At 38.8% G+C, this 12,047-nt stretch overlaps 1 protein-coding gene across 1 annotated transcript; it reads left to right on the top strand.

The window, feature by feature from the left end:
* The first annotated feature begins 488 nt into the window (after nucleotides 1-488).
* ice1 (KIAA0947-like (H. sapiens)) lies at nucleotides 489-11,965 on the top strand. The gene is made up of 20 exons (XM_042490599.1): nucleotides 489-689; nucleotides 881-939; nucleotides 1,723-1,834; nucleotides 2,004-2,080; nucleotides 2,179-2,216; nucleotides 2,370-2,452; nucleotides 2,603-2,679; nucleotides 2,881-2,918; nucleotides 3,048-3,130; nucleotides 3,228-3,264; nucleotides 3,523-3,579; nucleotides 3,701-3,784; nucleotides 3,932-4,317; nucleotides 4,837-7,320; nucleotides 7,897-8,065; nucleotides 8,248-8,408; nucleotides 8,699-8,889; nucleotides 9,728-9,828; nucleotides 9,945-10,043; nucleotides 11,119-11,965. Exons 1-20 carry the CDS (start codon nucleotides 600-602, stop codon nucleotides 11,298-11,300), a joined length of 4,608 nt encoding a protein of 1,535 aa, XP_042346533.1. The 5' UTR covers nucleotides 489-599; the 3' UTR covers nucleotides 11,301-11,965.
* The last annotated feature ends 82 nt before the right edge of the window (nucleotides 11,966-12,047 follow it).

Raw genomic sequence — 12,047 nt, 5'->3', positions numbered from 1 at the left:
GTATTTCTTCTGAACAGGTTTCATATGGTGGTAGTGAAAGACAGCCTTTTCAATACTTGATGAACTGTGTATGACCCGGTGAGGTTTACTATGATAACTCTTTTCATGTGTTGTCCACAAACATAAAACGGACTATCGAGCTGCACAACAATAACGGTGCACTGCAGGCTAAAAGGCTGAAATACTGCCCCCACTGGCCAGCACAAGCTGTAGCGCTTTTCTGTTTTCTATCTGATCCGCCTCCATACGACATCATCGACCAGCGCTGCCTGAACCAAAATCCGAATTTCGGGAAACATCATATTTCGGTCGACAGAAATGTATACAACTGAGCACCATTCTTACTCATACTCAATTGAATGCATACAAGAATTTGTAGAGGGGTGACAACTACGTGAGATATATTTGATTTTAAGTTAAACGGCATTTCCCGAAGCTACCTCCGTGGGGTCCTGGCTTGGGTCCTTGGTCAACGTGGGAGACGCGAAAATGTGAAGTTTATTTTGAACCTGTGTGGATTTTGTATCACCGGGAGATGGTCGTAACTTTTTGTAATTTAAAATATCGGCTTTGAGGGTTTCGGTGGAATCTGTCTTACCATGATGCCAGGGGACAGTCAGTCCAAAACGGCCGCAGTCGCCGCGGACGCGACGGTTGGAAACTGTCAAAACTGCTCTGTTTTGAACCAGGTCAGATCATCTTTATGTGACAGACGAGTCAACTGAAAAGTTGTGTCTTTGTTGACTGAATATATATACATACTCGTTGACAATTGTGACTGTTTATATCTTATCAGCCATGTGAACGTTGTCGGTAAATATGAATTATGACAATATTTCCCGTTTGTTTTTGTTTTGTTTCTTCTTTTCTCTGATCACAGAGCCTGACAGAATATGTGTCGTCATTTCTGGCGCTGAAACAGAAGATCACGGTTGCTGAGTGAGTACGGTATTTACCATGGAGACACGTCTCATTATGTTAAAAAATACAGCTAACTAGCTGTGACAGGAGACACTCTGTCACAACTAATGTGACTAAATTGGAGTCTAGAAATAATTTGTCTTGTGAATAGACGAACAATATTCAGGAAACAACACATTTCGTACTGAGATTTGATTTCTACGGAGCCCGGGATAAATATTAAGTGTAACTAAAATTAATGCCAGCTAATAATTAAATTAACGTTTCTTAACCTAACCTTGTGTGTTGCCCATGGACAATTGTCTCAGTAAAACACTAAAAGTAACTGGGTAAGTTTTTTAACCATGTTATTTAGAATTTCCTCAACAGATATAGCATAGTTACACATCAAAATCAAGACTATTATGTAACTGTAATCTTTTGTTAGTTTTTTCCAACTGGCTATCATTATATGGTTTACTAAACATTTGTTGTAGCAAACTAGCCAGTTATCTGTTTACTTTTGCGGATTGTTTGTCAGTGTTTCCCGTTAATAATTATTATAAATATATTACTTCTTTTTCTAACCCTTTACATGCATTATAATGGTGGTCACAATTAATTAAAAATATCCCTTTGTTTGTAGTTTCTGAATAATTTAAAATATCTTAATGGGAATATTTGACAAGAGTAACTCTGTAGTGATGAATTACTGAAAGACTATCAGTTATCATCATCTCTTGTAGTTTTTAAAGAGTAAACGCTTATTTGCAATATGTTATTACATGTTACATGAAACTGTTCTTAAAATGTTTTATGCAGTGACACGATCAGGCTTCAACAACAGCTGCATGAGCTGCAGATCAGACGGGCTACTTTGGAGAAGAAGACAGCAGATTATGAATCTGTGCAAGCAGAACTGGAGGAAAAGAAGGTATGCCCCATCTCTGTAGGATATCATTATTTTTTTTTTTTTTATGAACTACTATTTTTTGATGGTAATAATGTATATGTCGCTTAACGTTAGTACTACAACATAAAATGTGCCAGCCACACTTTTGTATTTTTTGTTTGTTTTTCTGATGATATGTTGATCTTTATAGGATGCGCTCAAAGCCTATGGATCAATGTCTGAAGAGATGGAAGCGCTGAAGCAGCAAAACACCAAGATGACAGCTGAGTAAGAGATAACTATGTCATAATTATGATAGTTCAATTAATGATAGTATGATGGTATTATCTTTGTGTTAAAATGCTATTATTTTTCACATCCCTCAGAAATAAGAAACTTGAAGACCAGCTAAAGGACTTGAAAGGTACTTAAAATTTGCATGCTGTAACTTTTACCAGTGAATAGTTGCATAACTTATGAAAACAGTTGTAATAATCTTGTGAAAATGTTTTATAATCTTTTAAAGATGGTTTTAAAAGCACCCCTGACTTTTTGCTTTTGTTCTTTTATCTGTCAGAACTGATAGAAACACAGTCACTTGAAAATGCTCAGCTGAAGAGGGAAAAGGCTGCGGTAGAAAATGATTTGCTGAAGACCCAGGTAAGCAAAAAAGTGCTCTCCAAACACACTTGAGTCCTTTAAAATTGCTGTGATCTTATTGTTGACAATGAATGATGACTATTGTTCTCTGCAGCTTCATACACAGAATCTATAGGTTAATAAAGTAAATGTTAATTTTCATTTCCTCAGACACTTCTGAAGACGTCTGAGGCACAAGCAGATCAAGTTGAAAAACTGATTGAGGAGAATGCCAAGACAACAAGCAGGTAAGAACTTCCACTTGCTTTACAGGTTTCTTAACTAAGACATTAATGAGTGCCATGTCCATCTATCTCTCAATGTGTCTTTTCTGTTATTTGTTATGAAACTTTGTGTTATTCATGGTTCATTGTTTCTCTTATTTTGTTTGACAAAATTATTTCAATCTAATTATGCTAAAAGGTCCTGTGTTGTTTTCTTATCAACAGAAAGAACAAGCTTGAAAATAACATTAGACTGCTTGAAGGTTGGTATTAAAAATTGACAATGAAAAGATAAAGAATTGCATCATGTTCATAAGAATGTCTGAATCTGTGTTAATATTGAAAGTACTTGCTTGGGGATTTAGCTTTACATATTTCTGTTCTTATTTCAGACTCAGTTTGCGATCAAAAACATCAAATATCCCAGCTGACCAAAGAGAAAACCCTGCTGGAGAGAAATATTGATGACCTCCAGGTACAGTAGTGACCCTTTACATATGGCAAAGTGGTGGAAGCATCTTCAATAATATTCAACTGACTTTTCTTTGTGTATAATTTCAATTCATTTGCAGGTGAGACTGCTGAAACTGGAAAGAGAAAGGAGTAAAGGTAAGCAACTTAAAGCTTCATTTACAAAAACAGCATTACACTGCTTATTTTTCTGTGGTCAGATCTTGTTTCTTCAGGTTAGAATTTAGGTAAACAAAAATTGTTACAATTCTTACAAATGACCTATCTTTTTAAAATTAGGTTTCAAATGCCGTAAGATAAAGTAATTAGTTTAATCTATGAAACAGCAGTGTCTTTTCGAGAATTAAAATTACATTGAAACAAAAGTTAAGTGACATCTGAATTATTTCTTGGCAGAATATAGAAGCGCATCAGCTCAAGCTAATGCACCTGAGGAACCTAAAGTTGACAAAGGTATGCAGTCAGCTTCACTTTTTATTTATCACATTTATTTGGGGAGGTAATCGCATGCATCAATCCTAAAAGATCATTGTAAATTTTTTGCAGCTTGTGATTGTTTGTGTCTGTTTCTCAGAGAGGTTCCAGATGTTGCTACAGAATTTGTGGGCGTGTGTTGAACCTCAGCAGCAGCTCCCTGCAAACCTGTTGCACTTACCTGGTGAGGCATCATTAAGCTAACTTTATCTGTGTGTTATTAATGAATTAGCTCATTGAGTGTCTTTACTGTGTCTTTACTTTTACCTCTGGCTTTTCAATTTTCTTTCACCATTTCATGCATTTATTGCAATCTTCTCTTTTATTCCAGTTATTTCAGAGTGCAGGTCCAAGCAAGTTCCACCCTCTTCCCCACAAAACAGATTGCAATCTCATCTGAGTAATGCATCAAGGTCTGCTTCTCACAAGATCATTGAATCCCACAGTTGCCCCATGCAGTGGAAGGACACTGTGACACAGATAAAACCCTCCCCTCACAAGCAGAAAGCCATCGAGCAGCCAGCATCTCTGCAGTCGACAAGTGCCAAGAAGCAAACGGACACTCCCAAAAAGAGCAAGCGATTGTACAAGGAACGCAAAACTAAGGAGTCATCTCCTGACTCGGGCAGCTCCGAAATATCTGTTGGGGAGATAATGGCAATGTTCAAACCACTGCTTCCCTGCATTTCACCACTACCAGATTTGACGAGAATTAAGGTGTGTTCTTTCAAATGCGCTCTTGAAAAATTACTAATATGCAGTTTTCCCTGTTTTTTATTTATGGTTTTAAAATAGTGCAAGCTGCTTTTATCTGCCTTATTGGATATTGAATTCACAATGCAAGAGTTGTAATTACAATGAATGAATAAGCAATTAATAAGTCACAGAAGATAAAACACACTCTGTGTCAACTACTACTTTAAGAAACTGTGACATTATTTTTCAATATTTTGAAACTTAATTTAATTGTATTTTGGAGAAACACACAAAACTCTGGTTTGCCTTGTATTACTTGCCTGTGAACATACACGTGATTTATATGTTCAAAAATTGCAGATTTGGCCTTTCTAGTAAAGCACATTTGTCACACCAAAGCTCCTGTAATGTAATTCCAAAGTTTTTAGTTAATAACTGGCATTTTTCTTGTCTGCTGGTTGGCCTGGTCCTTTTCAAAGTGCTATGATGGTTGTATGCTATTGCATGTTACATCTCTGTTTTCTCCTTCCTGACTTTCAGGACACAGAGATGGAATCTATGGAGACATATGATGAAGAAAAGGAAACCCATCCCCAAATCGCCAATGACCCGGTTTCTCATCAACAAGAACAGTCCTTACTCATTACAACATCAGTAACAAGTAACGGTCCACAATCTTATGCACAACCAACAGAGGAGACAGTGAACTTGCTATCAGTCACAACACAGGAAGTACAACACATTTCATTTGAAAATGACTCCAAAGAATTGGGACAAAATAAGTTGAGTAGCCCTACTGAAGTGAAGGGCAAAAGCAGCACAGATGGTGAGGAAATGCCTCTTCAAAAAGACATGCAGACTTCGCTGGAGCCAGCGACTGTTTCTTTAGTATCGGCATCATCCTCTTCTTCCACATCAGACATAACACTGATGGTAGAGGTTGTCTCATTAACTACAGAAAGTCAAGACCAATCCTGTAGTGCAAATTCCAAAAGCAGTGATACCAAAAGCATCTCTGAAAGTGAAAATGCTTTAGGAAAGGCAAAGGAAGATCAGTCAGAGACTATTACAAAGATGGATATAGACAGAAGTCCAAGTGATGTTATTCCTGGTGGTGGAGAGTCACCCAGAAGAAGTGATACAACTGTAATCTGTGAAGAAAAAGGAGATGCAAAGTCAGGTACTTCCTCAACATTGATTGACTCTGTGCAAGACGCTGAGGGTACAAATAAAGAAAATGGTTCAGAAATGGGAAAAAGTCATCAGGACTGTTTTGGCAAGGACACAGACATGCCAGACGATAACCCTTGTCTGTCAAGCAGCAGTGACAGCATCAGTAATGCCTCCAATTCAAATGCTAAAGAAAAGCTTGAAAGTGATGCATCCATTAAACCTCATGGGAGGGAAAATGGAAATGAAGCGCAAGGATCTGGAGGAGTTCATGTAACGACTTCTAGCTCAGAGTCAAATGGTGATAGTCATCCACAGTCTCCTCACAAGTCTTCACTGCTGAAGATAGAAGATGAAGAGTCCCATGCTGAGCAGGAATCTGGTAAAGCAAATGTTGAAACTCCATCAAAATTGGATGTGGACATGGAGACAATGAAGAGTGAAACACTAGTAGATCCTGGCCCTTCCCTGTCTGACTCCCAACAGACTGTTAACTGTGAATCTGTTAAAGGAAATATGCATTCTGTGTGCAGGCAGTTGAGTCCTTCATGTGTGTTACCCAATGTGGCATTGCAGGCTTTGGAAACGTATCAAAGCTCAGACAAATTAAACAACTCTGAATACATTTCAGCAAGCAAAAAAACCCCACAGTTTGTCTCTAATTTAAAAGAAGAAGCTGTCATAGAAAAGGCCATTGTCAAAGAGTTGCCTCGGGACAGCACAGACACAAGTAACCATAAAAAGAACAATTATAACTTGCGCTCTGTTAGAGCTACTATCTCATTAAACAGTGCTGCTGCCACAAATGGACAAAAAGAATGTTTGGAGTCAAAATGTACAAAGATGCTTGAAAAACAAAGCCCACATGTGATCAGAGAGGAAGATCCCACTCCAGTGGAAGTTTCAACTGCAGCTCAACCATTAGAATACATAGGCCAGGTTCGCTCTGAACTGGGCCCTCCACTTCCTCGTCTTCTAACGCCAGTGATCACACCTCCGAAAGCAGGCAAATCAATCAATCCAAGGCAAGCTATTGGGAAGCTCTCATTTCCCTCTCCCATGGACAGATTGGCTTCGCCTACCACTCCTGTCAAGGTCCATTTGACACCCAACAGCCAGCAGCTGTGTTCCTCATCTCTAAACAGTCCACTTCCTCCAAACGGAGTCCCCTCATCACCACTTCAGTTCGGATCCGCCACTCCAAAACATGCCTTGCCTGTCCCAGGTCGCCTGCCCTTTACGGCGGTGCACTCTTCTCCGTCGTCTTCCTCCAGTCCATCTCAAGAAAACTCCATGAGAATGCTTGACACCATGTACCCAGAGCTCTCTGCCCATGCCCGAACTCTGAGCATCCTCAGAGGGAATGTCGGTCTCGGTATTTGTTCTTCTGAGAGTGGAACAGTAACTTCAGCAACTGACAGTCAGATGTCTTGCTTTAAAAGTGTTAACTCTACTTCAACAGCCTTCACCAAGACTGAGATGAGAGGAGGGAAAAGACAGGCCATCAGTTTGCCTCAACCCAAAAGCAGCAAATGTCTCAGGCTAGATGACGACTCTCCTGCTGTCAGTCGCAGGCAGGCGCCTTCCTCCTCCTCCAACAGTGGAGAGGAGACCACTACACCCAAGACTTTGAGGCCCAAACTGCTAAAAAATGAAACAACCCCTCCATCCATGGAATTTGGAGAACCTGCAGAGCAAAATATTATAAATAACTTTTTAAAGAAGATTGAAAGCCAGTGTTTTGATCTATTGCCTGTGATCCAGAGCCACCTGTTTGTGGGTAACCTGCCCAAAAAGCCTGTCTTGAGAGATGTGGAAAAGGAGGTTATCTCTGAGATTTGCCAAAGCGGTTTGGTGAGTATACTGGTTGTTATTTAACTCCTGTTTTTTTTATTTTTCCTTCTTACCATTCATTCACTAACTAAATTCTGAGCCTCTGGTCACTTTGCATTGTTCTTCCAGTATGGGTAACAGTAGTTTCTTGAGACAAACTAGCATCAGGCAATCTCTGTGAGGTTATTTGTACACACCAGATTTTAAATGAATGACATAATTTTTATCTGATCAACTGAACCGGAAAAATAATATCCTAACAGGCTTAACATTGTATTGCTACAGCAATTTCAGCAAAAACATTAACCCTTAACCCTAACCCTATTCACAGAATTGGCTATTTTCCAGTCTTTTATTAATCCCTCCTTTTTTAACTTGCTTATGGTTTAATAAAGAAAAAAGAAGCCAATATATCAGCAGTCTTTGTATAAAGGAAGTAAAAATGTCAATTGAACAACAGTTCAAGCATGTGGCTGTTAGGTAGTCTTCTGACAAAAGTTAATTTATTAAGACAAATGCCTCATAAGACAAAGTGTGTTTTCAAAAATCTGTGTCCATGTGAAATTAATGTGCATGTTTTCTCACTTCTCTCCTCAGCTTAAGGCAGATGATATGATTTTGGCCATCCTGAACAAGCTGAAAACAGAGAAAAGAGATCTCAGCAGTAACTACATGCAGGCCCTCTGCAGAGTCCACACAGGGATCTGTAGACAGAAGAGAGACTGGGAGAAGGTGCACATCCTGGCCCACAGCCTACTCACAGAAGGTCTGCAATTTGTGTCATATTGTAGGCCTTTACACACACTTGATACACCTGCACTGCCATTTTAACTTATCTTGGCATCTGTGAAGACAGTTTTTATTCAGCTGCAATGTTTTTTTTCATCCAAATCCATTAAGCTTAAATATGATTAATGTTTTTTTGTCATTGTTTCTTCCCTACTGCAGATTTTCCAGATTCTGCTAAGCTGATTTTGTTTATGGTGACAACATGGCCCAATGTTCTCTCACACAGTGGTTCTCTGTGCCAGGCAATACATACTGTCACCAAACTGACAGCACCAGAGAACCTCCTCAGCTGCCTCTCAGCATTTCTTGGTTGGGAGAAGGTGAAGTATTTGTATAGATATGTGGCTCTACATTTGTCAAGTTATGTGTATTTTTTTCAAATCTAGCTTTTCTGATGCATATCCCCTGATTTTCAAAGGGAGTGATTGGTGAAAGCATTGCCATTTTAACAATTTCCTTTGCATTTTAGCTCTATGCAATGCTTGATTTTCTAACCTTAAGTTTAGAGTCAGTTCATTGCCTTTATCACATCATCTCTTCTCTCGCATCTGTGCCCTGTCAAATAATGTAGAATGAGCGTTCTAAAACTTATCTCCCTGTATCGTTGCAGAATCCTCCTTGTGACATTGACACGCTGATCTCCAGAACACTGTCTGACATTCGCTCAGGGTCAAGCCTGTCTTTCACTGAACACAGTCAGTATGGGCATGACCTGGGGACTGAGGCCTGGGAGCTTGTCTCAGCACTGCAAGTCCTTTGTAAACACAAGAAGTGGAAGTGGACCTATGATCATGTCTTGGGGTATGTCACTTTTTCTGCCTTGAAGCTACTGTTCTTAATGATTTTAATTTTAATCACAGTTGTCTTCTAAACAACACAAAAATAACCATGTAAAACTTGGTAAAGGAACAGTGTGTAAGATAGCAGATTGCAACCTGCTAAAATTTCTCCGGGTTAAAATTCCTTCAGTGTTCATCAATCAGAAGGTTTTGCCAGAAGCCACAAAGGTCTCCTCCTCTCCAGAACAAATGTAACATGTGATTTAAACTGGTTAAAAAACACTGGGCTATCTCCGATGCTTGTCAAAGACAGGCCAAAAGCCCAGCACCTACTAATTTGTGCTCACCTTTTTCTCTCATAACTCAAGATCTAGATGTTCTGGTTGTTTTTATTTGGGGCCTATTTATCCACAGAGGTCTCCACCTCTCCAAAACAAATGGACCTTAAAACATTTAAAAACACTGAATATCCAGTTTCATGTTTAAATTCTTTGTTTTTCCAACACTGTTGATGTGGAAGGGCTGCTGACTACAGTGACTGGCCCAAAAAGACAAATAGCCCCATCTAGAGCCCATGTTTGGTTTTTCCATTCTTTGCTACTGTAGAAACATAGCGGTGCAACACAGCGTCCTCCATGAATGAGGACCCGCTCTGTATGTAGATATTAACAGCTCATGCTATGGTAACAAAAACAAAACAATTCTTACTTTCAGGTGATTATACATTAAAGAAAACATACATGTCACATTATATCCCAATAAATCCTACACACTAAACCTTTAAAGATTTTTTTAAATACTTATTTTAAAGCAAGTGTAATATGTAATCCTGTGCTAATGTATTCATTTTACTTTGATAGCACGGAGCTGTGGCCACTCATGAACACCTGGGTGTCACAGCCCAGAGATCAACAAAGACTCATCTCTGATGTGACTGTCGCCACTGTACTCCGACTCATTGGTCAGTTGCATTGTTAAGTTACTCGGGTGTTAACTATAACCAGATGTGTAATTTAATAATCACCAAGGTGATTCATTGTTTGTTTTTTGTTTTGTTTTGTTTTTTGTCTTAAATAGGACGCCTCGGTCAACTGGGAATCAAAGAGAGGTGCATTTCCTCTGTGGTAACTGTAGCCAACGTCATCAACACATTTGGTATGCATGGACAGACTGAAGGTATGAAATATGAGAAACTTTGGTTAACACAGACTGATTCAGTTTGGCTGTAACTAATACGCAGCCTCTGTTGTGTGCTGAGAGTACTGCCAATTTACACCACCATGCTTTCACTTAACCAGGATTTTTGAAACTGTTTTTGGAACTATTATGCTCATTTTCAGGTTAATACCTAGGGTTTGGGTTTTTACTAAAATATGTTAACTCGCTTTAATGGTCAAAAAGCACATTTTTCCTTATATTGTCTGCTCTGGAACACCTGTAGCATGTTTCAGGGGAAATATGATCTGAAACTGGATAGGAATGAACAACATGGCCAACCAAAATATATGTTTCCCTGATGTAGACTGTTACATGTCGCTACATGTAATAGTGTATGTAAAGCAGTAGCGTGCCTGAAACAGATGACCATGTAGAGAAATCTGTCACAATCTGACATCATCTTGTCTCAAAAATAGAAGGAAAAAACAGTCTGAAAGAGTGTTCAAAACATTCTGAAGCTTGAGGTTTTCCCTCAAAGGGATTATTCCTATATTAGTCAAGCTCACACAATGTAGACTGGGTAAAATCCCCTCAACCTTCCGAGTCAACCTAAACAAGTTTCCCCCAACATTGTTTTGCAAGGGCACTTTCGCTGCAACCTGGGCTTAGCACCGCCCAAGATGATTGTGATTGGTTTAGAGAAATGCAAACAACCCAAAATTTTCTTTAGTGCAGGTTCAAGATTGTTTCATCCAGATCCTTCTCAAAGAATGACACACCATGAGATCAGTGTGGTTGTATGAGACTACTTCTACATACGCTTACCCAACTATTTGAAACCATGTTTATTATAAATGACATTGTAAAAGAATAAGTCGCCTTTTGAGCACATTCCAATATTTACATCTGTACTTGGCAGTATGGCAGTATATTATGGCAGGTATGTGTAAGTGTCATAGTTATGCCAAATAAATCAAAAATTAAATGTAATGGTCTGACATCCTATTATGAAAGAGAAAAGGCAATTCAGCAGTTGTATTACCATAAAGAAGTCTAATCTCAATATGTGTGGATATATGTCTTCTCTCCCCAGGTTTGCCATGGGAGGTCCAGTTAGCAGCCGGCTATTGCATCTATGACCTGTCTCCCTGCAACCCCAAGCCAGCCATGAATGCCCTGGCAGCATGGAGAGGAGAAATATCTCAGAGTGTCCCTCCTGCTGTCACTAGCTGCATTAACCAGTTAGCATCTGTCTGCAGACAGGTCACGAGCTAATAGAGACGCACATACTTTACAAATCCACATAAGCATGCGTGTCAGTCTGTACTTATTTTAAAGACGGGGTAAAATAAAATACAGTAATGCACCTCAAAGCTCATTTTAACTTGCTGGCTGACAGCCTGTGATAGAGCTGTTTACCATTTGGGCACATGACCAGTCACAAACGGGGTTCATTCTCTTCCTAACACAGAATATCTGGAGGTTTTTGCAAATCTTGAATTTAAATGCACTGTCAATTAAGAGTCAAACATTTTAGTTGTTGTTTAGTTGTTTTTTTATGTGCACTTCTACTTTAAAATGAATATATCATTTAAATGTACTCTGATTTTGTAGCAAATGATTCCTCAGTTTTTATTGTTGGGGTCATGTAAAATGGTTTGCTAAAATTTTAGACTGTCCACGGCCTGTAATAAATGCATAAACCCCTGCCTTTTTTGTTTTCTGTACTCAGGGAATGTTCTTAAATATTGTAAAATATGTACATGTGTTCAACTGTGGCACTGCTGCAAGTGTTTCTTCATACTAGTGTTTGTAAATATGAGGTATCTATGTTTGTATTGAATGAAAAATAACATTGCCACAGTATATGTTTTGTACAGTTTAAAGTTCCAGAGGTTATTTAACTTTTTCAAATTAAAGTTTCTACATATTGAACTAAATCATGTCTATTTGGATGCGTTCTCTTCTACCTGTGTCAAATGAATATACCGTATGTTATTGCATTGATGCCCTCTGTGGTTA

This window comes from Plectropomus leopardus, chromosome 7 (genome assembly GCF_008729295.1).
Source record: "Plectropomus leopardus isolate mb chromosome 7, YSFRI_Pleo_2.0, whole genome shotgun sequence".
Classification (NCBI taxonomy): domain Eukaryota; kingdom Metazoa; phylum Chordata; class Actinopteri; order Perciformes; family Serranidae; genus Plectropomus; species Plectropomus leopardus.
The sequence above is the reverse complement of the archived record's forward strand: the minus strand, read 5'-3'. Positions and strand labels throughout refer to the sequence as shown.

What these genes read in the sequence shown, in the direction of transcription:
- ice1 (XM_042490599.1), top strand. Translation starts at nt 600, where the DNA reads ATGATGCCAGGGGACAGTCAGTCCAAAACGGCCGCAGTCGCCGCGGAC. An exon ending in ACTGCTCTGTTTTGAACCAG is followed by an intron (nt 690 to 880) that starts GTCAGATCATCT and finishes CTCTGATCACAG; the next exon opens with AGCCTGACAGAATATGTGTC. An exon ending in CATTTCTTGGTTGGGAGAAG is followed by an intron (nt 8,409 to 8,698) that starts GTGAAGTATTTG and finishes GTATCGTTGCAG; the next exon opens with AATCCTCCTTGTGACATTGA.